Below are 27,767 nucleotides of genomic sequence, written 5' to 3' on the forward strand. Positions count from 1 at the left end.
CTTTTAGTTCTGGAAGAGAATGTCTTTAAACTTGTGCTGTCTGAGGGGTAACTGGTTTGGGTTTTTGAGTTGTGTCCACCCCCAGTCTTAAGGAAACAGGTGATGTTGTACCTGCTTTTTTGCAGCATGCTCTGTGGTGTCAAAAACTTTCCCAAGCTGGTGTCCAGCTAAGTTTTGGGCAATGGGGGTTCCTGGCACAGGTGTTTACATTGACATGAGCTGAAATTCAGTGAATCCACAGCCCAGCATGTCTAATGCAGATCAGCTGGAAGAAAGCTGCAGATCCTGAAACCTCCTTGAACTACTGACCCCATGAAACAACCTGCTTGGCAGCATTGGGGCCATCACTGGCTGCATCTCACACTGTTCTGAACTGCTCAGCATCTGCAGCCTGGGTGTACCAGAGATAAAACCCAACTGATTGCAACACAGATAACATAATTAGCTAACAATTAACGTGCTCCTCCCTGCTTCATTGCCTGTCATTGAGTACAACCATTGCCTTGAGGTTGTTTCCCTGCCTGTTAATTCCTGGCACATTCCCTTGCTCACTCATTAGTGGCTGCTAATTTCCCACCCTGAATTCCCAAATGAATCACTCTGGTACCCTTCAGCACCAACGCCGCAATTGTCCAGGAGAAAAGCAAGTTCTGGAAAAAAGAAAAAAAAAAAAAAATAACCCCAAGCAAACAATAAACAAAAGAAATTAATGGTAAGGGAAATCTCCAAATTGGTGTGAGGTCATTTAAGTTAGGAAAAATAAAAAGCACAAGAAAGACCATTCAGCCCTCACTCCTCTCAGGGGCAATGCTACTGAGAACTGGGGTTTGACTCAGGTAGAGATCAGAGAGGGCACAATTCCTGCAGGCCAATGAGTCCATCCAGGGAGGGATATCTGTGCTCTCTGTGCCCAGCCTGAACCCAGCCAGAGACAAGCTCAGTGAGTGCAAAGTCTGGCAATGTGTTTTTACAGTTCTTCCAGCCTGGGATACCTGACCAGGCATGCTCCAGGGTGGCTGGGAAAAATGAAACTGAAAAGAAGTGGTGTCAACAGAGGAGCAAGTGCAGTAAAGGAGAGCAATGTCACCTTGTACCCTGGGGGGAGAGCAGATCAGTGGTGACCTGGGCACACCAGGTGCTTTAATGTTTTGCCCCAGATTTTCTGGTGCCCCCAGGGGAGCTTTTTCCTTGCACACAATAAAATTCAAGAGGTGATTTCAGATACATTTGCATCATGTTATCTCTTACCATGACTGTGATCTCAACAGCACCGCATTCACCACCATGGATTGCTCTCCCTCACAGAACATAGAATCATTTTGGTTGGCAAAGGCCTTCAAGATCATCAAGTCCAACCCTTAACCCAGCATTGCCAAGACCACCACTAAACCGTGTCCCTAAGTAGTACCACATCTACACATCCTTAAGTGTAAGGGTGGGGACAGGGGTGGGGGCTCCACTATACATCTGCTGAGAACCCCTCCTTCAGATCTTTACAGGCATGGGGGTTGGTTCTTCAGCATCAGAGAGATGCTGCTGTGCCCATTCAGTGCCAGGGGAGAAGCCATCCTCAATGTCCTGCAGAAACATGGCTTACCCAGAGTCCCCCTTCAGCCAGTGATGTCCTGAGCCAACATCGGGTGCTGCTCCCACTGCCCTGCATGGTGGCCCAGTTTGTGTGCTGCTTACAGAGAGCTTTGCCAAGCAGGCTCTGTGGAAATCATCTCAGTGAAATGGATTCAGCCAGTACTTCAGGCCCCATTAGAGGGCATATTGATATTTATAAGATACTCCTCAAGCAAAGTAAAGTACTTACAAAGTAAGATACTTTATAAGATACTTTGCTGGGGCTCTCTTTGCCAGTGCAGGGGCTAAAGAGAGTGTGTACTGAATCCTCAGCAGAAATCCTTAACCACAGGGCTGTCTATCTTCAGGTTTAGGGAGCTGACAGTGTAATCTGAGACATTTCTGAGGGCTTTTTTAGTTTATTTCCCAATGAGGAGCAGCTATCCCATGTACATGCCTCACTGTAGCCAGTCTGCAAGGCCAGCCAGCAAGTTGCTGCGAGGAACTTGGAGCATGCCGGGCAGTTCCTAGAAATGCCACTGGAATTTCAAACGTTCCCTTTGGACCCTTATCCCTTTCTAATTTATTGCATTATTTAAAGAAAAGGGGAGGCCAGCCAAGGTTGATGCAAACCTTTCATTCAGCAAAAAACACCTTCAGAGAAACCACATCTGGGCACAGCAGCAGTGAGGATACTCAGGGCCAGGAGCCCTTTGCTTGCTGCTAACAGCTGCCCAGTGCCCCAGCTCTCCCAGTGCCAGCTCCCAGCAGGACCAGTTCTTCAGGGGGCACCAAGCCACTGTGGTGGCAGCAGCTCTGTCACACCAGGGACTTGCAGCACTGAGCTGGGTTGAATTTTCTATCCTGGGGTGCCCAGGTGAATCTGTGCCTGAGAAATGGTTTCTTTTACAACCCAGTGGTGAAGATTGAAGAAGTTAAGCAGACCATGGCTATCAGTGGTGCTAACCTTGTGAATTAATGCTGGATTCTTGCTATTGCCATCATTCAGATGTTGTTCCAGTCACAGGCTGCTAGCCCAGGGCTCTCTTCTCTGAAGAACTCTGCCACCAAAGCAAACAAACCCTCTGCATGGGACCAGAGCTTTGATCCTCAAGGTTTCCTCAGACTCCCTTTCCCAGTTTGGTCCAGTTCCTCCATTATGGCAAGGAAACAAGGTTGATGAGGCTCGTTAAAGGACATAAGAGCAAAGTCCAGCAAGAAGTTCCCAGGAGGCCAAAGAGGAGATGAACCATCCACACACCTGCTCCACCTTTGGCCCTGACACTTCTAAGTGACAGAGGCCATCAGCACTGATCATGCCAGACAAAATGCCACTGCATAATGCAGTTTTAAGCATACATAATCCTGGGCAGTGCTGTAGGATAACGACATGATTTGTAACCAAGCCTAGATGTAAAACTGAGACAGCTGCTGCCATGGACACTAAGAATGCTGCTGCCTCTTTCAGCAGTGTTACTGTGAGCACAGACCTGCCAGGTAGGCAGGGATCCTTTCTCCTGTGAGCTGGCTGCTGCTGCAGCTCTGCTCCAGACAGCATCTGTCTGGAACCACTGCAGTGTGGTGCAGACCTGTCCTCAGTGGCCCTGGGGACTGGAAAACCAACACACACACACTACACAGATAGCCCAAAGCAAAAGGGATGCTGACATTTCTCCACGTGGCAGGAGTTCCCTGTAGAAGTGAAATCCCCATGTCCTTCCTCCAAAAGTGAAAAACAAATCAATCTAAGCCTCTATCTCTTGTAATCCCAGAGGAAAAAAAAGAATAGTGGAAAAACTCTTGGAAGAGTTAATAGATCTGATTTCTGTGCCCTTAGTTTTACATGAAAAGCACTGGATCAGTAATCGTAGGCTATGAAACCCACTTGGAAAGACCTCCCACATGTTTGCATTTCTCAGAAATGTCTTTTTCATAGAATAGTTTGGGGTCAGAAGGGGCATTTGAAGGTCACCTGGTTCAACTCCCCCGCAATGAGCAGAGACATCTTCAACTAGATCAGGTCACTCAGAGCCCAGGAGGTATATCTGGAAAAGCACCCATTTGGCAGACTGGCCAGGGCAACCCTGACTGATCAGTTGCATATTCCACACAAGGACCCATTTTGCCAAAATAAACTCATTTCCATGCTAAATGCCACTGAAATAATTAAATACCCCCAGGAATTCTGGCCTTCTGCCTTCTGATTTGCCCCTTTCTATTTTGTTTGATGTCCAGTGCCCATGTTGTTCTTCAGAGATGATATTTTGCTTCCAAGCCAATGTTCTTGTGCTCTTATCTTTAAGAATAAAGGTGAATTCTGGCAGCATCATGTTTCTGAGAATTTCCCACTAGTGGAAAGGTAGCTGGGGGGTGGAGGGGAGGGCAAGAAGAGAGAGGAAGAAAAGAGTCATGAGGAATAGCTATAAACAGCAGGAGTGACTTGGTGTAGGAAAAAAAATTGTCAATTAAGTCAAAGACAGTAAAACTGGAGGTCTGTGCTGCAAAGCTTTTTGTTATATTTGGTGATTAAAAAAAACCCAAACAAACCAAACAAAAAAACCACAACCCAAACTCAAACCAAAACCAAAACCAAACCAAAATTCAGCTTAAGGTTTTTTTCTAGCATCAGACAAGTGGCAGCAGCACCTGCTTCTCCAGGTCAGCCAAAGACTGCCTCTCTGGCACTGTGGTGAAACACCCACTCTAATTCCCTGATTGACTGATTGATTGATTGATTGATTAAGCATCATTTCACAGCTGGTGTGTGTGCAACCCTCTGAAACCTTCACTCACTCCAGCAGGGCTGTCACTACCACATTTTTCAGAGATGTATAAAGTCTCTCTGCCTTTGACTTGGGCTCCATTTTGCACCTGAGCATCACTCATTGACATTAATATTCCTCAAAGGTTTAATGAGGAGAAAGAACAAAAGGAAAAAAAGAGTTGTCAAGAGAAGGAGATTACTTGATTTGGATCAGTTGGTGGGTGAGGTGTTTTATGAGACTGATGGTGTCCCCCAGGTCTTTATCACAGCTCTCTCTGGGTCTCATTCACAAGTGAGAGCAGGTCACTGGCAGCTCCTTGCACACTTTATTTGACCAAAGTGGTACAAATTGGGCAGTGAACACAGCCAAGTGGATGGCAGCTGTCCCTTTGGCTCTGTTTGTTGAGGAAACCATTACATTTCCTGCACTGCCCCATCCAGAGTCCTCACAGAACTTATGGACCCGAGAGCAGCTGCCAGATCTCTCCAGAGGAGAGGAACTTCACAGCAGGTTCCTGCCCTCCTAATGTTTCAAGCAAGGCACAGCCCTGGCACTGCCAGCACACAAGGGGCTTTGCAAAAGGTTTAGCAATGCCATCAGAGCAGATGAGGCAGGACTAACATTATCCAAGGAATTCCAGCTGACATGGCCAGGGAGAGGTCTGGAGGTGGTGCTGGTGTGAGCATCACTCCAGCAGCGAGGCTGAGGCCCCCCAGCTCCTGCTGGCAGCAGCTCCCTGGAGCCAATGTCAGTTCCCTTCCCACCCTGCTGTCCTCAGCAGGGCTTTTCCCGTGTCCTGAGACATCCTTTGCCACATGAGTGCAGGGAAGGAGCAATCCTGCTCCCCCCACCCCTTAGCCCAGAGGGCAGACTGGTGGTTGGGCATTACCTAATGAGCCATCGCTACACACGCCGCCCTCCTGATGAACTTGCCCCTCGCCTTTTGTTACTGCTGCTGCTGTCAAAAATTAAACATTTTGGTTTTATATAGCAGAAGCCCGGGAACACAGATGGAAAACTTTGCCATGGCCCTGAGGGCACCAATAGTTCATTACAGCCCTGCCCTGCCTCCCCAGGGTGACCCCATGGCCCAGAACCCCATTTCTACCCTCCTCAGGCCCTCGGTCCCTGCCCCTGCTATGCCCTGGGACCCCCTGACACTCCCTGGGAGGAATGAGCTGGGCTGGGAGGGACCAGGAAGGTGCTGGAGGAAAACCAGGATCTCCCTGTGCTGCGGAGCTCAATTCCTCAGGCGGTCGCTGGGGAGCAGCACAAAGAACTGAATTTCAGCTTTACCTCCCTTCTTCAGGCTATAGGTGCGACCAAGAGCAGGGAATAGAGCGGAGGAAAGAAAACAGATCCAGTACCAAGTGAAGTGCAGCCTTTCTCTGACTGAGGAAGCCCTGCTGGGATAAATGTCCCGGTTCTTCTCTTCTTTAACACAGCTGAAAAGTGGGTTAATTCCTGCTGCAGCTGGGGAGGGCTCTGCTAGGAGCTGACAAATGACTGGAGTGATCAGAAAAAAAAATAAATTTTGCTTCTCACAACAGAGTGTGCTGAAATCCCTGCTTCCCTGCACGGAGGGAAGAGGTGGGCAGCCGGGTGGGAAGGAGGCAGGATGCAGAAACACATCCGGCTCTGACCCTGCTGAGTTCAAGCTCCCAAGTCACCCTTGTTCATGTGTCCTTACATCACCTCTTCCTCAGGTTCCCTGCTGGCATCTTTTTCCCCAAGATGGGGAATTTTTTTCCTCTCCATCCACAAGAAGCAATATAATGTACAGAAGGAAAATGAAAAAAAGGTAAATTCAAGTTCCGGATGGGAAAGCTTAGAGCTTTTAAAAACTGTAAGGTTTATGTAAGCACTTATTGGAAACCAGCACAAACAAGTCACTATCTGCTCTGGAGATAGCAGAGCAGATGTGACAGAGTGGAAAAGCCTCTTCCCTGCCAAAGTATTTAGGGATTTGATAACAAGGTGCCACTGTACAGCAGGGGGTAAAGGTTCAGAACAGAGAGGGGAAACAGGCACCCAGGCAGTGCTGGGCTTTGCTTTTCCAAGCTACAGCTCCCCTGAAACTTGTGCCCCTAGAAAGCAGGCAGAGCTGGGTAAGGTCCAGTGGGAAGACAGCTACATCTTCTGCTCAGTTCTCCTTCCCTGCTGACAGGCACAGCCCCCCCTGTCCTTTCATTTTCTGTGGAACCTCTTTTTGGATCCTCTGTGCACATCCCAGGTGAGCACATTTAATGATCTGAACCACCACGTGAACTTCAAAGCCTTGCATGGACAAACTTTCAAGGATTCCTGGGAATCTCATTCACCCCTGTCATATTCCCCCCATATCCTAATACTGTGTGATTTACAAACCCTGAGGGTTCTGTGAACACAGCGAGTTGGAATGGCAAACATCAAATGGAATTCCAAACTGCCTTATTTCACTGTAAATCCTAAAGACATAAAACAGGCTGTGTCCCACCCTTGAAAGATGCTGATATGCTTTGACTCTGAATCAAGAAGCAGCAGGTTTTCTGTAGCTTTGGGAGGATGGGGAAGTTTGGGCTGCATTCTCTTGCTCTCAAAACTTACCTTTTTGTCCCCTAACAAAAAACCTCGCCAAAAATAATTCAACACAGAAAACACATCGGGGCAGTAACTGCACCTTTAGCACAACGTGGTAACAAGTCTCCCACATAATCCTGATTCAAATTTAAAAGTGAAAATCAATCTCATATTCCTTGAGGATGCACTTGAAGTCAAGCCATCTTGAAAAACAAGCTTAAATGGCAATTTATCTTAATAGACACAGGTTTGATCAAATAAGAGAAACGCTTTAACCACCCTAATGGCCTCTCAGTTCCTTTCTCCACTCCATGGTACTATCAATCACTATTTTTCATCAAGGTTGAAAAGGAAACCCAGCACCTTGAAGCTTCCTTTAGTTGTCCACATGGATTCATTCCTCAATGTCTTCCCAGGAGCCTCAGAAGTGCCCATGGGTGGAAGCAGATGCTTTCACTTATCACACCCAGCCTGAAACCCATCTCTGAACGGGCAGAGCAAGCCAGTAGCTTTCCTCCTCTCCCTTTTTCAGTGTTGCTTTTAGCTCATTTATCTGCCTCTCGGGGTGATATGTAATCAGAGCAGGAAATACAAAGTGATTCTTTGGAGTGGTTGGCTTTAAAGCCATTCTAAGCACTGATCAAGCCAGTGTTACAGCTGCCCCTTTCATTTGCTTTGACTTCTGCCCCGAGCCTGTCAGTACTGTGCAAACTGGAAGAGCCTCTGGGATGGTCCCAGCTACTTTCTTGGGTAAAATCTGGTATTATTTATGTCAACAGGTGACACTTGTTTGATGTGAAGGTAAGGACACAGATTGACTCCTCCATCCTGCTGTCCAGAGGCCTCTGGTTCAGTCTTTAACACAGGGACCAAACATCCCAGTCTCTCCCCTTTGAAAAAGCCCTGGATTCACTTCCGCTCATGCATAATTCCACCACTGCCAGAGGACTGAAAACATTCACTCCTTCCTTAAAAAAAGTGGAGCTACTTCTTAAGTGCTAATTAATTAAACGTGCAGTTTGTCATAGGTCTGTGCTCCCCAACCTGCTGTGACCTGAGAGCATCGTTAGGAACAGCCTCAAAAAGGGAAGGAAAAAAACCTCCTGCTATAAATCTTTCCACAAAATCTTTAATTAAATGGTTTTCCACATATGCTTATGTGGCCTTCTTGGCAATCTAATCCTATTATTGATCTTCTTCCTTTACAATGAGAACAAAAATAATTTCTTCCTGAGTTTGGATTCTGAAAAGATGTTTTTCCCACATAAAGGAGAGGCCAGGTAACTGGGTAATGTTGAGATCTCCTAACATTAAGTTGGATGAAATGCTGCAGAATTCAAGTCTACCCACAAAAAACAGTGGGTAAAAGTGCAAATACAATCCAGAAAAAGGGAGGAATGGAAGCAGCCAGGGGGCTGGTGCAGGAATACCTACAGCATAGTAGGGAACTGGAAAAATTGGAAACAGACCCCAGCACACAGGCAAAAAGGGAACCCAGCACAAAAGCCATCCTGCTTTTCTGACTTAACTAAGCCATCAGCATCTGTTCCAAATCAGGACAGCATCAAGTGGGTTAGTTCAGCAGATGCCAGTGTCAGTGTCTTCCAAGATACATTATTTTTGTGGTTAGTTTCAGAAATAAGCTTGCTTTTAAAAGGAAGAAAAAAAAAGAAAAAAGGAAAAAAAAAGAAAAAGAAAACAAAAAAGAATAAAAGGAAAAAAAGAAAAAAAGAAAAAAAGAAGAAAAAAGGAGAAAAAAGAGAAAAGAAACAAAAAAGGAAAAAAAAAAATAAGCCCCATCTCTTCATACTGGATAAAAGGGTAGAAACTGAAACTGATGGCATAACATGAAGAGCTGAGAGGCAACAGGTGTCCCACACCTTCCACCTGCACCCTGAGAGCACACGTAATTCATTCTCAGTGGGAGTATTAATTCTTGAAATTGCAATTATGGAATCAAGAGAACCTCAGAATTGTGATTAAGATTTCTGCCTGGGGTTGTTACTCCACTGCTTCATACTTGCTCCAAAATTAGTCAGGAGGAAGACTTGGAAGGCCAAAAAAACATGCATAATTTTTTAGTGATTCAAGTGCTGGAAGTATTTGCCTCCCAGACAGAATCCTCAAAGTCCCTCTGAGTTGTACAAGGCATTAATTCAGGTTTGGCATTTGCAAGGGCTGTAAAAGATAATTTTTCACACACCTACTCCAAAAAGGAATAGAATCCTAGTAATGAGCATGGCAATTCAAGACAGTTAGCAGTCTGGTGATAAGAAAAGCTATCATGATGCATTATGTAAAATAAAAACAGTGCCATGTTTCAGGGAAGGGACTGAAAGAACCATGATTCAGTGTAGGAACTTTTTTCCCTATCAGTTTGTCAGTCATTTCTCTCAGAAGATGGAAATAAATTGACTTCACATTCCAGGGCTCATCACTCAAAGACAAGGATCTGTTTATACTTCAATAATCATAAAAATCTAATCATTAAAGTAGTATTTTCCTGACAAAAAATTTCAATGTAAATTTTCAGATGAGCTATTCCGAGGGGCTGGGGAAATAATTCTTTATGCATGGTGCAACTTCTTCTAAGTCAGGTTTGGAATGGTTCTTATTTTAGTGCTTTAAAATTACACTGGTGTGCCTGCATGCAATCACACACTTCAGTGACATAAATACCAAGCAGATACAGAAAAAAGCAGCACTGATAATCTGGTGAGATTCAGGGGAAAAAATGCAAAATGAAACTTACCTTTCTGCTGCCAGAACTAATACTTGCTTTTCTAGTTTTTCCAGAATTCAAGTAACAAACCTCTATGTACAACCCTGACAACCCAAATGCACTGTAGGAGACTACATGAACTCAGAGGAGTCACTTTTGTGCTTTCACCATGTGCTGAGGATTTGCATGGCCAGGATGCAAGAGCAACCTTACACAAGCAACATTTGTAGGACATTCAAAAATATTACAGATAAGTTTCCCAGACAAACATCTGCAATACTGAAAAGAAATGCATTTTGCTCAGAAAGAACACACAAGCTTCGTGTAGGTTCTTTATTTAAATTAAAAAAAAAAAAAAATCAGAAAATCTTGAATGGACTGTAGGTAGCAATGCCTTTTATAAAACTTTTTCTCCAAAGAACACATTCTGCAAGAGCCTGAGTCAATACTCTCTCACAAGGTAAATTTTTTTTTACAAGATTTACATTTAAATTGCCACTTCTGCCTCACCAAAGGAGCTTCTCTGAAGCCTGAACTGACAGCACGTGACATAAGCTTCGTATCATCTAATTTATTAAAATCACTTATTTTCAGAAGTTATTAACCTGGAGGAGGTTCCTCCCCCAGCATTATACATCTGGGTGTCTACATAATCTGAGGAAAATTAAGAATGGAAAAAGAGGAGCAAGATAAAAATGACCCAAAATATGCATTTGTAGAAAAGCTATAAAGTTATGGGAAAAATAAATAGTAGTAGATAGATGAGAAAGGAAGGTGCCCCCTTTTTTTTTTTTTCCTAAAAAATTCAGCTTGCTCAGGAGAATGGCAGCTTAGTCCTTCCCTAAAGAAAGCACCATGGAAAAAGGAGTTAAATCAAGTTCAAAGGAACTTAATTCCCACTCCAGCCTACCTCCTTTGAAAGATAGATTCTTCCTTATATTTATTTATGCCTACTGCCCTCAGTCATCCAGTCTCTAAAATGCTTCTCCATCAAGCTCCTGGCTTTCCAGTCACCAACATTTACTGTGGGGATGATTTTCTGTGGCTTCAACCATTGAACAAAACGCTTCATTTCCAGGTAACTGCTGTGCTCACTGTAAGGAATCCCTGAAATGAAACAAATCACAGCCATCTATCAGACCACTTAGCTTCTTGCCAAAACACTTCTGCAAACATCCTAGCTAAGAAATAATTGATTTTTTTTAAAATTCATACTGTTTATCTAAAATTCATAGCTAAAACGAAAACCCAGCTTTTCCTTCTGGCAAAATTACCTTGCATTAAGTTACCAAGTCACTCATCAGTGCAAACTGAGTGACACCAAGAATTTGGTTAAATTAATGTCAACATTTTAAGAGATTCAACTCAATTCACCATTAAGGATTGAGAGGAAGACTCACAGGCTCTCAAATTAGTGAAATAGGGAATGAAATCTTGGCTCTGGATCTGCACTGCCACCAGCATCAGTTAAACCAAGATTTCACCCCTGAGGTCTCTACATCTATCAGATAAAAGCCTTTATTTGCAGAAGGAGAACAGAAGCAAAATATATGTAAAAATCTGCATTTACAGTGTTCATGATTATACAGTTCACAGATCTCTCCAGCAGAGAACCATCTGTTCAGTTTCTCAACAATTTTTCACAAAAAGAATAGCTTGCAATGAACAGTAAGAGTTTTCCAGAACAAAAATATGGAAAGCATCCACACAAAACTACATGCACTGAATCTTTACCACTCTTATACCATATATGGTGATCTTTCCTCTTGTCTGAGGTTTGATATCCACCAGAGAACAGCATGAATCAGAGTAGGTCCATCCAGTAGGTCTGAAAGCCAGAACTTGATCAAAATTCTCAGAAAACTTATTCAAGTGATCTTGCAAGCCCTGTGAAAAGAATAGAGAGCATATTTAATCTCATTAAATAGCTCATTACTTCAAAGGTTGAAGATTTCATCAGAAGTTTATTCATCATGAAATTTTATTTTCATGTCTTAATGTGAACTTTTTGATTTTAAATACCATCTGAAACACCAATCTGAATTTATTGATAGGTTGCAGACTGATTTGCAGAGCACATTAAGGCCCCAGTAGCTTCATCTGAATAAGCACATATTAACAGCTATGCTTTACAGATCAGAACTCACACACCACAGTCACATCATCTTGACAGATCTTGCTCCAAGTCAATAATTTCCTCCTTTCAACTGGAGGTCAGCTCTCTTGCAGCTGAGTGGTGGTAAAAGATGGTGAAAGTCTGCTTCAGTGCAAAACCATTTGGTTAATTTAAAATGCCACTGACATCTGTTTATGCTCAGAAGCAGAGTCAGTTAAGCAAGCTACTAAAAAAAAATGCTACCCAGTGCAGGAGCTGAGTGTCTTTCTGATCATCAAACCATGCTCTAGCACACCTCCATTCATGATAGGAAGGAAACCACCTCACATCTCTTCACTCCAACAGAAAATTACTTGAAAAAGTTCCCAAGTTGGCTAAGTTAGCCTTCAGTGTTGCTTAAGCTAAGATTAGGAAAAGGATAACATGGAAACATAAAGAATGTACAATCCTATTCCTGGATAAAGTAAAGTCAGTATTATTTCAAACCAAACCCAAAAATTAGTTTCATGTTTCCTGGATAAAATCTTAAAAGCACATTCTCTGTTGGAAAGCCCTACAAGATTAAAAACTCCATATCATGAACTTGATAGCAGCAGCAGGAAGAGACACACAAATTGAAGATTAACTAAAAAAAAAAAAGGTGGGAGAGGGGGATGGATAGGCTGTGATGGAACACTAACTAACCTGACTTGAAAACTTGGAAGCAGGGAAGCAGAAAATTGCCTGTGACACTGCCACATTTCCTATCACCTTCAGCACAACATCCAGCAGCAACACAGAGTATGATGGTTTGTGGTTTATGTACCAAACCAGGTACATAAAAGGACAAAACAAACAAACAAAACCCTTCCACAACACATTTCATTCAACAGCATGAATTATGGCTTGCTGACATGTCTCTTAATGCACTGCAAATTTTCAGTCCTCAGTAGATTAAAGATGTAACTGTAGCAGTCTAATTCTCCTTGATGCTTCACTTTAGAAATATTAACATATCTTGAGGTCATAATTCACATATTTTCTCTCCTCACTGTAATTAAATACATCACTTCAAGTACAATGAATATTGTATTGACCAATGCAAATCTGCTTTCAAATGTTATTGTAAATCAAGTATCCAACATTCACATGAGGGATATAACTTTAATCTCATAAAAATGTGTGTGTACTTCAATAGCAAACTCTTTTGGCCATCTCACCTCAGTGCTAGTGCAAGAGATTACTGAGCTAAGCAACAAAGAAAATGTGCACTGACTTAAAGACCCAGGTCTCTGGAAATTACATATTCTGAGGATGCTGTGGATTTACAAAAAAATTAACATTCCACCTGTCAAAAAAAAAAATCACTGATGCACCTGTTTTCCATAATGGCTTTAAGAAAATTATGGTCAGTATTATTTTTTCTTCTTCAGTTCTGGGCAGAAGGTACCAACATTTGTCTTTAAACTCGGGTAACCAGAGGGAAGGCAGAGGCATTTCTGTACTTAGAATAAGTGTCTTTGGATTTGGATGAATGATGCTCTCTGCTGAATCAATACAGTGTTAAAAAATAAACAGCTAAGATGGTTGTTCACAAACAATAGAACAGCTGACTCCCAAATGAAAAAAAACCATGCTTGATATTACTGCTGAAAATCAACATGGAAAAAAGCAGATTTTGGATAGTCCCAAGCCTGGAATTAAAGAGCTGGACAGTGACACCAAGAGGAAAATATTCACAACATAGAGCCTGCAAAAATACTTCTAAAATTCCTGAATATGCAAAGCAAAATATACCAATTTTCCTAAAAAACCCCTAAGATTTTCCAGCAATCTTGAGACTCGATGATCTGGGAAAAAAAGCCCCTGAACACAGCAGTAAGCCTGTGAACAAGGAAGCATAGGCAGGAGCATCTCAAAATGATGAACTCATTTCCTTTCTATTTGGGGTATAAAGGAAAGCTGTGGTCAATCAGATTTAGTCCCAGGAGCAGTCAGCTGTGGGAACATGGAAGCTTTCCTTGGGCAAATACAGTTTCTTCAACAGTTACCAAAAACCAGGCTTCAGCTGTGGAAAGCACATGTAGCTTATGCAGCTTGCTTTTGTTCTTTGTCTAGAAACAGAGCAGAGAATTTTTTCAATCATAAAAGGCAGAAGAATTATGCTACAGTAAAACTATCAAGCCTGGAGCAGAGACAGGTTTGGTGTTCTTTCCTAGTAAAGACTGTAAGAGGGAAAGAAGGGTATAAAATTAGGGCTGCTGGGAAATTCTATAATATACCATCAGGGTCTGGGTATTTGCACTAAAAAGGCAACTGATGGACAAGATGACAGATGTATTCAATTTACTAAATAAGGAATGAGTCTGAGCTTTTGACTGAGACAACTCCCATGAGGACTTTGAGGATTTGTAGGTTCACAGCTGAAACCACACAAACAGGAAATTAGCCCAAATTAAGTAGGATTGTTTCTGTATAGGGATCAAACAAAACAGAAGAGGTAGGAGAGAACTAGAAGATAAAGAAGATGTAGGCATTTAGTGATGCACATCACTAAAAAATTCTGGCTTTCCCAGTAATGAGCCAGTAATTCTGGACAAAACTTGTATAATCCTGCAAAAGACAAAAACATGCAACTGGAGATGGTGACATCAACATTTACATGGCCTGTGAAAACAGGATGATATCATTCAGCATTCTTTAACCAGAGTGAGATTACAAGTAATCTGATAATTTACTCCTAAAAATACTTTGAGGTCACTGATTCTGCTGGAGCAGAAATAGCACAAATGGTCATATGAGTTGATCTTCAAGCATTTAATGTTTTTCACATTTTACTGATATTCCATTCCACCTGGCCATTCACCAAGCTACTGGCCTCATCAGATGTTTAGTACTCTGGCTGGCTATGTAGGATGTGTAACCTATACAAAGTTCCTAATGACAGCACAAGACCACCATCCAACAGCTTCATGCATAAAGTCAAAGCCCCAGTACAGAGGACCACAGCTCTTACACCAGGACTCATCTAAATCACCAGCCCTTTAATCTTTGTTGGCCCCTTCCAAAGTCCAGGTACACTGTAGATTTATCTAGAAACTCCTGCTCTCCAAGATGAGGTTCTGCACATGATACCACTGCTTCTCTCTGAGAAGGCTGCCTTAGACATCCTTGTGATCTAATCACACCCTTTGCCTGAAAGCCCAACTACGGGAGTTTGCTAAACACGCTGGGACACGGGACAGAGAGAACTGCATAACAACCCAAAAAATCTGCAGAAGAAATGAAAATATATTACTGTTTAAGACAACAGAACAAATTAAAAAGAAAGCCGTACACGATTCCATTACTCATTTTCTGCCCCACCATGGAAAAATTATACAACAACATTAAAACATGAAGATATTAAGTTCTATCTCCTGAAGCTCCCATCCAAGTCGTACAGCCTTTTTTTTTTCCTTTTTAGGTCAACTCTGACCCTGACTGGTCCTGCAGCTAAATACCATCTTGGTCTGAAAGATTTGCTTGAGATGGCACAGCAGGCCTGAAGCAAAGCAGGAAAATGAATCCAAGTCTAAGGCCCAAGCAACCACTGTTTTTCTCTTTCTTAGAGGTCACCTTTCATCTAGAGCCCGCTGCTTTGTCTTGATGCCATTCTGTATTTTGTAGCCTATTTAGAGAAACTGAAAGTTTACCCCAAGAATTAGTTAAATTTCTTAAATAAGAAATTCCCACAAAAACTTTCAGCAAGGAACACACTGTCTCAAATATCAACTGAAAGGTGAAACGATGTCAACTTAAATGAAACAATGTCTCAAAATTATCTGCTTCACTTGCTTTTGCTGCAAGAGTAACCAAGGCATCTGTATAGATGAGGCGTTCTGCAATTCACTCTGTATTTCTGTGCAAGTTCTCAATGATTTTCAAGTATCCTTAACTCCCTGTAAATCTTCAGCACAGGAGAGAGAGTATTCACTTGAAAGATAAAAATATGATTAGGAATAAATGGAAATTGACCTGAGTGGAACATGGAGAACCTTACTCCCTTTTTACCAAACACCACACTGGATGCTGGACATGTTCACAGGCTGCTTCAAAACAGAGAGGCTCACAGGCAGAGAATCCTTTGTCTTTCCCTACATCATACCAGGTAAAAGGCTGAAAACAGGGATGCCATGTCACAATTTATTAATTGCTAAGAGGGCACATCCTGCAGTCATTACATAACCTACATCAAAAAAAGCTCACCCAGAGAAACCCTTTGAACACACCTCATCTGATTTTCTACAAGCAGTGCACTAAAGTGAAATTACACTTTCTGGACATCATGTTAGGAGACAGATATTAATGTTTAATTGCATTTTACTTTCAATGTATTGCTACATGTCAAAACTTTACTAAATAAATACGACCTGACAAGAGGTTAAAAAGCACCAAACGTGACCAGTTGGGAGAAGCCATGAGCAAGATAAGCCAGGAGGTCAATCAACAGAGTGTATGTTCTGAACTTACCTTAAAATTAATTTGCATCATGGGAAGAACATGAAGTAAAGTACCATCCCAGTCCACACTGATGAGGGAATTAACAGCTGCTGACTCCAAGCACTGCAGTGTTTTGTACTTATCACGGGACATACTTGCTTTTGAGCCCAGAACTTCAGCAATTGCTTTAGGATTAATTGGGAAGAAATGGGAAAAAGGAAATTATGAGAGTTCATTTTTTTGTTTGCTTTGGAGGTATTAATAATTATTCAGTGAAAATATATCTTCTAGTCATGACTTTAAATATACTCAAAGACACAAACAGCACATAGCTGTCTGCTCTAATGTATACATGTGAGCAATCATGTTGCTTCCTAATGCTATAATCAAGTGAAGCACAGCACACAAGACTTTCATTAAGAGATGATATTTTAGTTTGGGGAATGCTTTGTTAAATTTCATATTAGGAAAAAATGTACCATAAACCTGGAAGGAAAAACTGTTAGCAAAAAACAAGTTTGCTAATAACTACATCCTTTTGCTGTTTCTCAACAATATGAGATTATTAGCACCAAAAATGTCATAAAGAACTTATGGGGTTTTTTTTAATTGTCATTAACAATATTCCCACCACAATCAGTTCAATAGGTTCATTCATTTAGCATCCAAATTGGCTTTTTGTATTCCTGGGGAGTTTGTAAACATGGTAGAAAAAACAATCCATCTTTCAGAAAGTTAAACTTACTGATTAGAAAACAAAAAAAATGGCAGTGGGATTAGTAAATAATTTCTGTACACTGTATCTGACCACAAAGACTAAGCAGCCCTTTACACCTTCAATAAAAAGGTATTTTAACACTGACTTACATATTTCTGGAGTTATTTGATCCAGTACACTTTGCTTACATACCTAAAAAAACTTTTTCTTTTCCAATGGAATAGGTTCCACAGACAACAAGAGTACGTGGGTTTAAGGTCACTGTCTCAAAGGCAGTATTGACAGCAAACTGGATAACCTCTTGTTGAGAAGGAAAAGTGTATTCAGGACTGCAGTACCTGGGGCAGGGAAAGAAGACATGGCACTTTGTTACACAAGATAGAAGACACCTGAATATACTAAGAAGGCCCTTAAAACTGCATGCATTCAATAACAGAGTAATCACAAAGATGTTACCCTTCTATATAATTTCAGTCTACTTGAAATCTATTTATTAGGAACCACTGAGGTGCCAAGGTGAAACTGTTGATGGAATTTACACTGAGTGTATCACTCTTTTCTCTACAACTATTCACTGACACTCAATTCTGCAGGTTTTTTCTCTATAAATACCAAATACTCATTCAAGCCAGATATTTGTACCACATACTAATTACATCCTTATGTCTATTTTTTGTCATGCACACAAACCATAAGGCATTATTCATTCACAGAAACATATGGAACAGAAATAAAAGACTGCAGCTGGGCATTAGTCATCATACACAGAAAAACAATTTCATATACACGAGTCAGAGAAAGGCCTAATGAAAACCTGGACAACTGACTTCACCATTTGGTATTATTTCACTCTCTGAATTCCCCCACAAACCTTTTCATAACAAAGACCTATGTTCCATGAACCTCACTTTAGAGCTGAACATACTGCATGAATTTTGACATGCAGAATTTAATGCCACCTGTAAATCTTAACATCATCTCAGCAAATACTTTAACATCTTTTTCACCACCCACTTTCAGTCTCTCTCATGTAACAACGTAACAGATGAAAAAGTTAAACACACCTGGACTTTCAATGAAAGCCTCATTTTATATTACACTTAACAGAGCTAGCAAGTGTTAAAACAGCAGTGTCATTTATGCTTACACTTATTTGGTTCATATAAAGTCTTCCTAAACTTAGAAGAGGGTTATTTTAAGAAAAGAAAAAAACCCAACAACAACACAACTTACGTTGTATCAAGGTAAAGGGTGTGGACTTTTTGAGCAGCCAGAGCAGGGTAGCGCTCCATGGAAGGATCTGCCCTGAAGTCTCCTGTGTGCAGAATAACAGTTCCACTGGGCAGGGAGAAAAGGATCATTGTTGCACCTGGACAACTGAGACAAACAAATAAAAGCCTCATAAAAATTATGCTAACTCTTTATACTGAAAAACTGCCTTACAAGATACACCAGCCTTCAGCAGCAGAGAAGTGTGCAGAACAAGCTTTGTAAACCACAGCTACTCTGCTGCCTTAATTTACCTAGAAATTCCCCAATTCTAAAGGAATTCTAAAGCTAACCTTATGGCCATAGACAATCTAGACTTGAGTTCTCAGCTGAGATGGAGGGAAGAAAGAAAAAAAAAACAAAAAAAAACAAACAAAAAAAAAAAAAACAAAAAAAAAAACAAAAAACAAACAAACAAACAAAAAAAAACAAAAAAACACCAACAGTAGTCGAGCATTAATTGCCTTTTGGGACACACTTCTAGGTATGGCAAAGATGCTGCCTCAGTTGCAATCTCTGAGGTTTTATTATTTGATTTAAAGGGGAAGCAGCACACCAAAGAGAAGCAGCACTCATATTCAGAAGAAACAGAATTGTTTTATTGCAGATGCATTTTCAATCCTGCAGGACTTACTCAAGCATTTCCTTTTAAATTCTATTTGCAGATTTTAAACCTTATCCTCCATCCAGAATTCCCTGGTTACAAATACAATTTTCTTGTTGGCCACAGCAAACCCACTGCACTTTCTGCAGTTCCTCACCAAAGCTGCCTGAAGGACAAGTGCTCAGACAAGAAAACCATAAATACAATTTTCTTATTGGCCACAGCAAACCCACTGCACTTTCTGCAGTTCCTCACCAAAGCTGCCTGAAGGACAAGTGCTCAGACAGGAAAACCATAGTAGGGCTATTTTGGACATGAATCATCTGCAAAGGGTAAATGGAATCTCAAAAAAGAAAACACTGGCATGAGTCACAGCTAAAAAGATAGAATTGTTGAAGTTTCCAAAAAAGCTGAACTTTGTACCTAAGGTATGTATGCCTTTTCAACTGAAGCAGGGCATCAGAGAGACAAACAGGAAAAATGAGAAGTGTCCAAATAACATAAGCAACAAAGCTTCCTTCATTCCCTAAAAGGGTTCTCAGATGACTTCATGGAATCTTATCTCTCCAACTATAAACAAATCCTAAGATAAGTAATATTCCAACCAGCTGTGACACAGTGCTGCATTTCAATATATACTTTAGGGAAAGGACTTCTCCTCTAGCCCATAGCCAAATAAGGTACTAAGAGGCAGAACAGCCAGAGCACAAGGCTGGAAGTCAGGTGCTACTGAGCTTTAGATGCAGCTTTATCAGACAGTGCCAGTGTAACATTGCCCAAAACTCTCACCCATTGTCACCAAATCCAGCAGAAGTCTTGTTGCACATTTCCACAGAACTTTCTGTAAAGTTCAATTTTCAAAATGCTGGCTAGGTTTTGTCTCTCCCAGGATCCAAAGTACCAGATTTTCCTTCAGCTGAAGATTTCACCAAAAGCTAGCATCCATCCCATCAGAAAAATCATTCAACTTCTCAACAAGTTTAAAAATTATGGAGCTATGTGTTGCTAACTCTATGTACTCATTACAACAACAACAAGTTAAGCTAGAGTATTAAAAAAGCCTAAGTTAAAAAAAAATTCAACTATTTCAAAAGTTAAATACTGGAAAGAGGCTTAGGCTCCCCCATGCCTAATTCACTTCTCCAGTGAAAATGCATCTTACTAAGCCAACTCAGGAACATGAAGTATTCTCACTGTATTTTTTTCAGATCCACTGAAACAAAAAAAATCTTGAAAATGTAAACTCTATCTGTACAGCTATTTTCTCCTTAATAATCAAGATGTATGAACATCCCACAACAAATTCAATGATACATACTGATTGGCATCCAGCAGCAAGACTTTGATCCCATTCACTATACATTCTGTGTCCATTGGCAGCACATGGATGTACTCCTCTTTTACACGAAGTTTACTCTTCACCAGGTTGCCAGTTATCTGCATCAGGGAAAGGGTTTCAGATGGAATAGAAACAAAATCTAAAAAAAGCCTTTGTTTATTTTTGAAACCAAGGCTCTCAAAGCCAGACATTCTGGCTTGGGGCAAAACTATGAGAGCCTTTCAGTAGCATTTCACCTCTCAGAAAGCGAAATTAAAAAAAAAAAAAAAAAAAAAGCCTGTCTTAAAGAAAGCAAAATTTTTACTGTCAACAGGTTACAGATTGGGGTCAGAGAAGAGGCAAACAAGGGGAAATAACATGTTACTTATTGCCAAGTCAAGAAGAGAAGGTGGGCAAAGCCTTCTTTTTACAACTGAAGAAATTTCCAGGTCACAGGTCCTGGATCTTATTATGGAGGGACTGCAGTCACCCCAACATCTACTGGAAGGGCAATGCTGGGCACAAGCATTCTAGCAGACTTCAGAGTAAATCAGAAATCAATTTTTGATGCAGGTTCTGGATGGGTGGATTAGGCCAGGTGCCCTAACACATTACCAGTAAAGAAGAGTTGCTTGGACAAATGATAGCTAATGGCAGTCTTGGCCATCAGCAGCCTGAGGCATAGGACACACAGAACCAGGCTAAAGCAGCTCCACTGACTGGATGTGAAGCAGAGATTCTGAGTGGAATTTAATTCCAGAATGCCATCACTTGGATGTAATTATAGAGAAGACAGAGCCACATTCTTCTCCATGATGTAAGCAAAAAGACCAAGCCACACTCTTATGTTGCAAAAAGGGACATTTCAGTTGTATAGCAGGAATAAAATTCAGATGGGTAAGCACCACCACAAGTGCAAGGAGACAGGGTAGAATCTGCCCTGTTCTCAAAATTTGACTGACAAAGGTTCCCTGCAGTCTGACCTAACATTGAAGTTAGACCCACACTGCACAGGAGATCAGACTATGTGACCTCTAGGGATCCTTATGAACCTCATTTTTTTCAGGGTATCTACACAGGGAAGTTTTACCAAACACCAGTCAAACCAGAGGAAGATTTTCTTACAAGTGAACCCCAGATTCCCCTGTATATACTCACTGTGCCTAACTGACCCAACACTAGAACCTCTGATTTCTCTTTACTTTCAGCAGTATAAAAGTGATTATAGCTGCACCCAGATTTGAAAATTTCTACTAATCTTGGAAAACCTTACCTTATTACAGTAGATTGGAAACATGAAGTTTTTTGTTAGCCCACAATAGTGGTCAGAGTGAAAATGAGTAAGAAAATAAGCTGTGCAGCCTTCAATTTCTCCATACTGGAAGGCATCAACTGTAAAACCAGTCCCTACAGCAAAAAGGGAAGAGAAGCCAATCAGTAAACATGCCCAGTTCAGAACCAGTTTCTAATTAGAGGTACCTGTTCTTTTTTTTTGCTTCCAAACTAAAAATGGACACAATCACACTGCATATAGTTGAAGGAGCCATTTAAAGATGTTCGTGGTTTGTGGAGGAGTCAACAGTCACAAAAACAATTTTCACTTCTTAGAATAAAAATTTAAAATTAGGATAAAAATGTAAAGTGTCCACACACAAAGACTTTCACAGGGATTCCAAATATCTGTTGTCCAGCTGTCCTTCTACACAGATGGCAACTGGTTAAGCAAATAAAACACATTTATCTGCATTGAGCAGGTATTTTTGAAGGCTCACATAGATCAAAATCTTATAGCAACTTCTTAACACAAAAGACAGCCATCAGCTACAGCTTAACAAAGGGCATTTTGCAATCAAACTCCCATTTTCCAATTATTCTACATTTAATAATTCACTTAAAACATGCTATCATGCAATTATTAAGCAAGCAATCTGAGGTCTTTGAACACATTTATTAAAGATTAATTGTCTGATTTGTCATCATATGCTTTCAGTGAGGTGCTGCTTGTATAATGATGATGCATAAAGGCAGCTGTGTGGAAGACAGCCCTTTTCTCTGCAAATTTAATATTTTTAAATGCAAACATACTGACAAGTGGCCCTTTCACATTGTGTTATACTTTAACACCACTAAACAGCACACAGAACTAATTCTCTGGTGGCACTCCAATTTTTTTCATTTATATTATGTTACACAAAATTCCCAGATCTTCCAGAACTAGAAGTAGTTCTACCTACTTGAGACTGCAACTTCAAATAGTTGTAATTCAAGAAAACCATAGCAGCCTGCTAATTAAAAAACACAAACCAAAAAAAATCCCCAAGTGTCTGAGAGGTACCACACTTGAAATTTCAGGGAGGTTGAATTATTCAAAGCCATAGGGAGATAAATATATATCACTAGCAACACTGGAAATATTGTCAACTATACTTCAAATGCAGTAATGATATTCATAACAAAAATAATATAGATGATTAAAAAAAATTAAATATTCATAACAAAAATAATATAGATGATTAAAAAAAATTAAATTGTGTTTTAGGCATAGGAGTCTGCTCTTCTATTTTATTATGTATGTATTATGTAATACTGAAAATTCTCTAAGCCCATAGAACCCATGGTACTGATACAGCACCACAAAGACACTCAGGACCACTAACATGTTTCTACTTGGCTTCCTCAAGACTTCCTTGGCTTACCCAAGACTTAGTCAGACCTTTAGGAGTAAATGGAACTGTGGGGATCTGAAGCTTTTTAAGCCTCTGATCCATCATTCTGCAATTTATCCAACTGCTTGAGGAGATTCTGACAAATTCTTGGCTGTTTCCATAACTGAACTCTTCTGCTTGCTTTTCACTTCTTTGTTTTCATGGTTGCAGTGAATCACATATTTCATGCTACTGAATTCCAAATGCAAACATAAGCTCAATTCTTTTAAGTTAAGTCAGGAAATAATTGCTATTGACAGCCCTATTTTCAGGTACAACTGAATCAATGTGAAAGATTAAATTCAGGGATTAGGAGTGAGCATCAACAAGGGATATATCCAAAATCCTTTAAGAAAACAGAAACATCCTTCAATACTGCTTTTTAGCTCTGTCAAAAGTATTAAGAAGTCAGTCCTTGAAATAGTTTTCCTGAGATAACTATTTCACCAACTATTTTCAGCCATTGCTGCTGACTCTGGTTCTGCAATCCTTTTGGAGATCTGCACTTACACAAGATTTTATCAACTTAGATGGAGGAAAGAAAATTAATTATGAGCTGTAGTTATGGTTAGGAAGAGTGAAGAACATTGAAGCCTAAAATTAGGCAGAAAAAAACCCAAAAACAACACTCAAGCCAAAATGAGTTAACCTCTACAGAAAGAAAATTACCTCTCACCTGGTATTTTCTTGTACAAAGGGCAGTGTTTATTTCTTGTTCCTTCACCTGCAGTAGATAATTCTTTAAATTTTTTTCTCCACCTTCGTTGGCCACCAGCACTTACATCTCCAACGAGTCCATTTTTACTTGGATTTTCTATAACTGCTTCTACATCTTCCACAGACCCTTCAGCCTTCCTTTTTTGCTGTCTGGGCCTCTTTCCATTGGGAGTTATTGAACCTGCTATCTGTTTTCCCTCACTCAAACATGTCTCTCCTTTGCTTTCCTCTTTTACTTTGGGTTTTAACCCAAAGAAAACACCAATGTCCATTTGTTTGAGTACTTTGGCAGAACTGGATTTGGCATTCATACCTGAAGAAGCAGATGACACTGCTTTAGAGATGGGGCTGGAAAAGCACACAGCAGTTGTATTAAGATTTCCTTCTTCCTCCACTACTGACTGCAAACTCTCCTGGCAAGCTCTTCTATCAATTGCTTTGGCAGTCATTTTATCTGCATTAGTTGAAATGTTACTTGGGTCTCTCAAAAAATTACTTTTCTGTGTCAGAAGAGATCCAGTATCTACTCCAACTGGAAGCAAAGATGCCTCAGTAAAACTCACATATGTAGAACCCAAAGCACCACCAGCCTCTGTCTCTGTGCCTCTGACCTTAGCAGCAGAGGAAGCCAATTGTGGCTGTTTAACCTCTTTGCAATTAAAAGGGAAAGAGGATCCACTGGGAAGCACCTCTTCCTGATGCTGATTACCTACACCTGGTGAACTACAGAACTTGCTGTTCATGTGACTCTGAGAAACAGTTGTTACAGGATGATCTAGATGGTTCAACCTATTTACTTCTTTTTCAGTTATGAAATTTTCCTTTTTGCTATGCTCATGATGAGCATTCTGCTGTAAGAAATGTCCATTGAATGCTTTAAGCATGATGGAGTTAGATTCTTCATCTTCAGAGTTCTGGACCTTGAATAATTTACTTTGTGAAGTTTTTGCTTTCTTCTCATTTTCCTCAGTCTCCTCTTCACTTTCCTCAAAAGTACTCAGTGGAGAATAAGAAATTTCACAGTCACTGAAGTCAGCTTTTGACTGTAGTAAACTTGGCTGACTTGTATCTTTCTGACTAGACAGATCTTCTCCCGTTTCACTTTGTTGAGAGGATGCAAAGTCATAAAATTCAAATTTACAACTATCATCTGTGGTCTGTGTAAGCTGAAATGTCTGCTGAGGCTTTTGGCCATCTGCAAAAGAGGAAGTACTTTCACTGATTGCATTTAGAGACTTTATTTGTGGTGAGCTCTGTACCACCGACGTACAGTCATCGTTTGGGGGATTTTTTATACTATAAGATGGTTTCTCATTCTGTGAAACTTCCTCTGCATGACTTGGGGAACAGCTGGGCTTTGCAGAAGAATTTGTCATCTCACTCTCCAAAGTGTTTGTTGAAGGGTTTACAAGATAATCTCCTGCCCTGCTTGCTGCAAGCAGAAAATGGCTAAAACGCTTGTAGTGGGATGGAATGGTAGAAGTGCACTGCAAACCATCAGGGCACTCTATGAAGAGAATTAAAGAGAGAGGTAATGTTAATACCTTTGCAAATATAGTTGGCATAATTATTAAAATAAAAATCATGCATGACACACCATTGAAAAGCTTTTCCTTATAAATGCAGCAATTGGAGGAGGGAAGGCACAAGCAAAGTTTTCCACGCCACCAAAACCTCCTGCCCTGAGCTGCCCAGAAATGAAAATGTTTCCAACCTAAACCCAAACTGCTACGTGCTGGTAACACCCAGCTGTGCCTGAGTTAATGCAGACCTTGAACAGCACCAGGAGTACTTAACCCTGTTTCAGAGCCCTGCTAATGTAATCATCAGGCTTCCAGTTTAGAACTGCCTCACATGCAAGCACTGAGCTTACACCAGCAGCACCAGAAAACCACAGAAAACTAATCCCAACACAACAAACCAACTCTCAGTTCTGAATCAACCTGAAATTCTATTTCAAAGTGTCTGTTGGGTTACAAATTAATATTATTAAAAAAAAAACACAAAAATCACGCATTTACTCATGTGAAAAAAAAGTGGTTTGGATTCAGCAAAAATTCTGTGGCTATTACCTAAGCCTTTTTTTTTCCTGAGAGTTTGCTAGCCTGACTTTTGAAGATTTTAAGGTATAAAGTATAAACCAATCAGAAGGACTTTTCATCTATTAATTATGGGAGTAAGAGATGGAAATGAGGTGTCAACACATTTGCTTTTAGTTAAAATCACTGCCAAAACCAGGAAAGGGCTCACCTTTCACTGTTCTGCAGAAGAAACTACACAGAAAGTTACAAAGATATAAAAAGGAGACTTACTGTGCTACTCAGTTTTTCTGACTGCATGCTTTTTGGGGTTTTTCTTGTTTGTTCTTTGGTTTGTTTTGGTTTTTGTTTGTTTTGAGTTGTATTAAGAACATAAGTTGGATACTTGGATTTCTTATATGTGGTTATTTTCAGCATTTAGAATGAGCCAGTTTTATTCCTTTAGAAGTGAAAACAAAAGTGTGTTGTCTTATGATACAGGAATGTCCATGTATATTTCTATATAAAATTTCTAAAGCATGCTGGACCAGGGACTAACATTTCAAGTAAATTAGTACAAGAGACTGATTTCAGCTTCCAACTGTCCATAGCCAACTTGACAAATCACACAGCAACATGGATGCAGGAAAATAACATGTATATAACATGTATCAAGAAGAAATTTGGTGTCAAAAGCTGCAGCCTCTTAACTGCAGTAGTTTTTTGCTGGCACTTAGTATTTGAAGCAGGTCCCATTATATTAGAATGGTAAATATGCTCCTTCAGTTTATTCAATAAACTACTGAAGCTGGGGTTTCATAAACAACCATGAATCTTTATCACTATTTCACAAAGTTTTGAGATTATATATGGTATGAGTCATTTGTGTCTTGATTTCCATGCTCTTCACAAAGAACCAAAAATCCCACATGAAAACAATACTGATAAATTATCAGTAATAACACCCTACAAATCAAACTGCCAAGTCATATTTTGAACTAAATATGAAACCCAATCTTCAGAGCAACATTATGTGAGGAGCCTGCCTTTAACTTTTCTCTGAAGGCTTTTTTCTTAACTCTATTCATACCTTTTTCAATGGATCCCAAAGTATCCAAACATTCAGCTACGTGCCATCGAGGTGTCTGGACCAACAGCAAAGAGAAAGGCATCTGACAGCTTGGACAGTATCCATCATGAGGTGGCTTTGCATTTTGTGAGCTCTGCTCTGTCAGGCCGCTCAGGCTTCCCTGGGAGTTCCCATTGCTGTCATCTTCACATTGATCTACATCCTGATTCGGCCTGGATCTCTGCTGGGTTTGCTGAAGAGTATCAGTTTTTTCTGCAGTTTTTTTCCTATTTCTACTTCTCTTTCTCTTCGGCCTGCACTTGCCATCTCCTACTTTCTGCACAGCTGTAGAGTTGCTCTCTGAGTAACTCGGATGCTTTTGCTTCCTAATGGATTTGTACTCCCAAATGTCCTCTTCCAACAAAGTATCTTCAGACATGGCAACACATGAAATACTTTTTCTTTTAACCAACAGTTCACAAATCCACCTTCTATTCCGCTAACATGTTTTCTCTTCCCTTCCCACTTCACTATCTGAAGAAAAGAGCCCGAACTCCATTTTAAAAAAGCAACACCGGGTGACAAACCAAACAGCAGTCCGTGGTGGGACAGAAGCATCGTGGATCCTACCCCCAAAAAATAATTCAGTGCGCGTCTCTTCCAATATTCCTGATCACCCCTGTTAACCCCAGCCCGCAAGATCCACAAAGACTCTCGGGCTGAGCCATTTCCTTCAGCTACCCCTCTCCTACGCACCCAACCCCTCTCCGAACGCTGCAAGCCCTGCTAACCCCGCTCCCTTAACTCGCTGCCCCGAACCGGGACCATTTGAAAAGAAAAACGAAGAAGAGCTGAGTTACGGGACCGCTGCGGCAGTCACCACACGGCGATGGCCGACACCGGCACGGCGCTGGCTGGAGGGGCTCCGTGACGAGCTCCCGCCAAGGGCACCTATGGCGGCTGCCTCACCGGAATGGCCCACAGATGCCCACAGGGGGCTGATACCCCCCGAGTGTCCCGCTGAGGGGGCCGCCTCCCCGGCGTGTCCCGCCGGTACCGGAGCTGCCGGCCCTGCGCTTCTCCTCAGCCGTTTCCCGCCCTCAGGCATTCGCGTCCGCAGCTTCGCCACATCTGTCACCCGACTTTCCGCTTCTCTCATA

General features: G+C 41.1%; 1 protein-coding gene across 2 annotated transcripts; it reads right to left on the reverse strand.

The window, feature by feature from the left end:
• Positions 1–9,931: 9,931 nt before the first annotated feature.
• DCLRE1A (DNA cross-link repair 1A) lies at positions 9,932–27,742 on the reverse strand. Of its 2 annotated transcripts, none has more exons than XM_071749449.1 (9): positions 26,629–27,742; positions 23,480–25,027; positions 21,372–21,505; positions 20,099–20,217; positions 18,141–18,284; positions 17,100–17,245; positions 16,220–16,374; positions 11,358–11,499; positions 9,932–10,719 (listed from the first exon to the last, which is right to left on the reverse strand). In XM_071749449.1, the coding sequence occupies exons 1-9, from the start codon at positions 27,044–27,046 to the stop codon at positions 10,553–10,555; spliced, it is 2,973 nt and encodes a 990-aa protein (XP_071605550.1). In that variant the 5' UTR covers positions 27,047–27,742; the 3' UTR covers positions 9,932–10,552. The 2 variants fall into 2 exon arrangements, with proteins under 2 accessions (XP_071605550.1, XP_071605551.1); XM_071749450.1 differs by having other exon boundaries at positions 10,528–10,719; positions 11,347–11,499.
• Between the last annotated feature and the right edge of the window lie 25 nt (positions 27,743–27,767).

Source organism: Heliangelus exortis, chromosome 7 (genome assembly GCF_036169615.1).
Source record: "Heliangelus exortis chromosome 7, bHelExo1.hap1, whole genome shotgun sequence".
In the NCBI taxonomy this organism is placed as follows: Eukaryota; Metazoa; Chordata; class Aves; order Apodiformes; family Trochilidae; genus Heliangelus; species Heliangelus exortis.

Excerpts from the sequence above, each read along its gene's own strand:
- DCLRE1A (XM_071749449.1), bottom strand. The coding sequence starts at position 27,046 with ATGTCTGAAGATACTTTGTTGGAAGAGGACATTTGGGAGTACAAATCC. Across the intron at positions 20,218-21,371 it reads TTCCAATCTACTGTAATAAG|ATAACTGGCAACCTGGTGAA; the intron begins GTAAGGTTTTCC and ends TCCCTGATGCAG. Across the intron at positions 18,285-20,098 it reads TTGCTGCTGGATGCCAATCA|TTGTCCAGGTGCAACAATGA; the intron begins GTATGTATCATT and ends TGTTTGTCTCAG.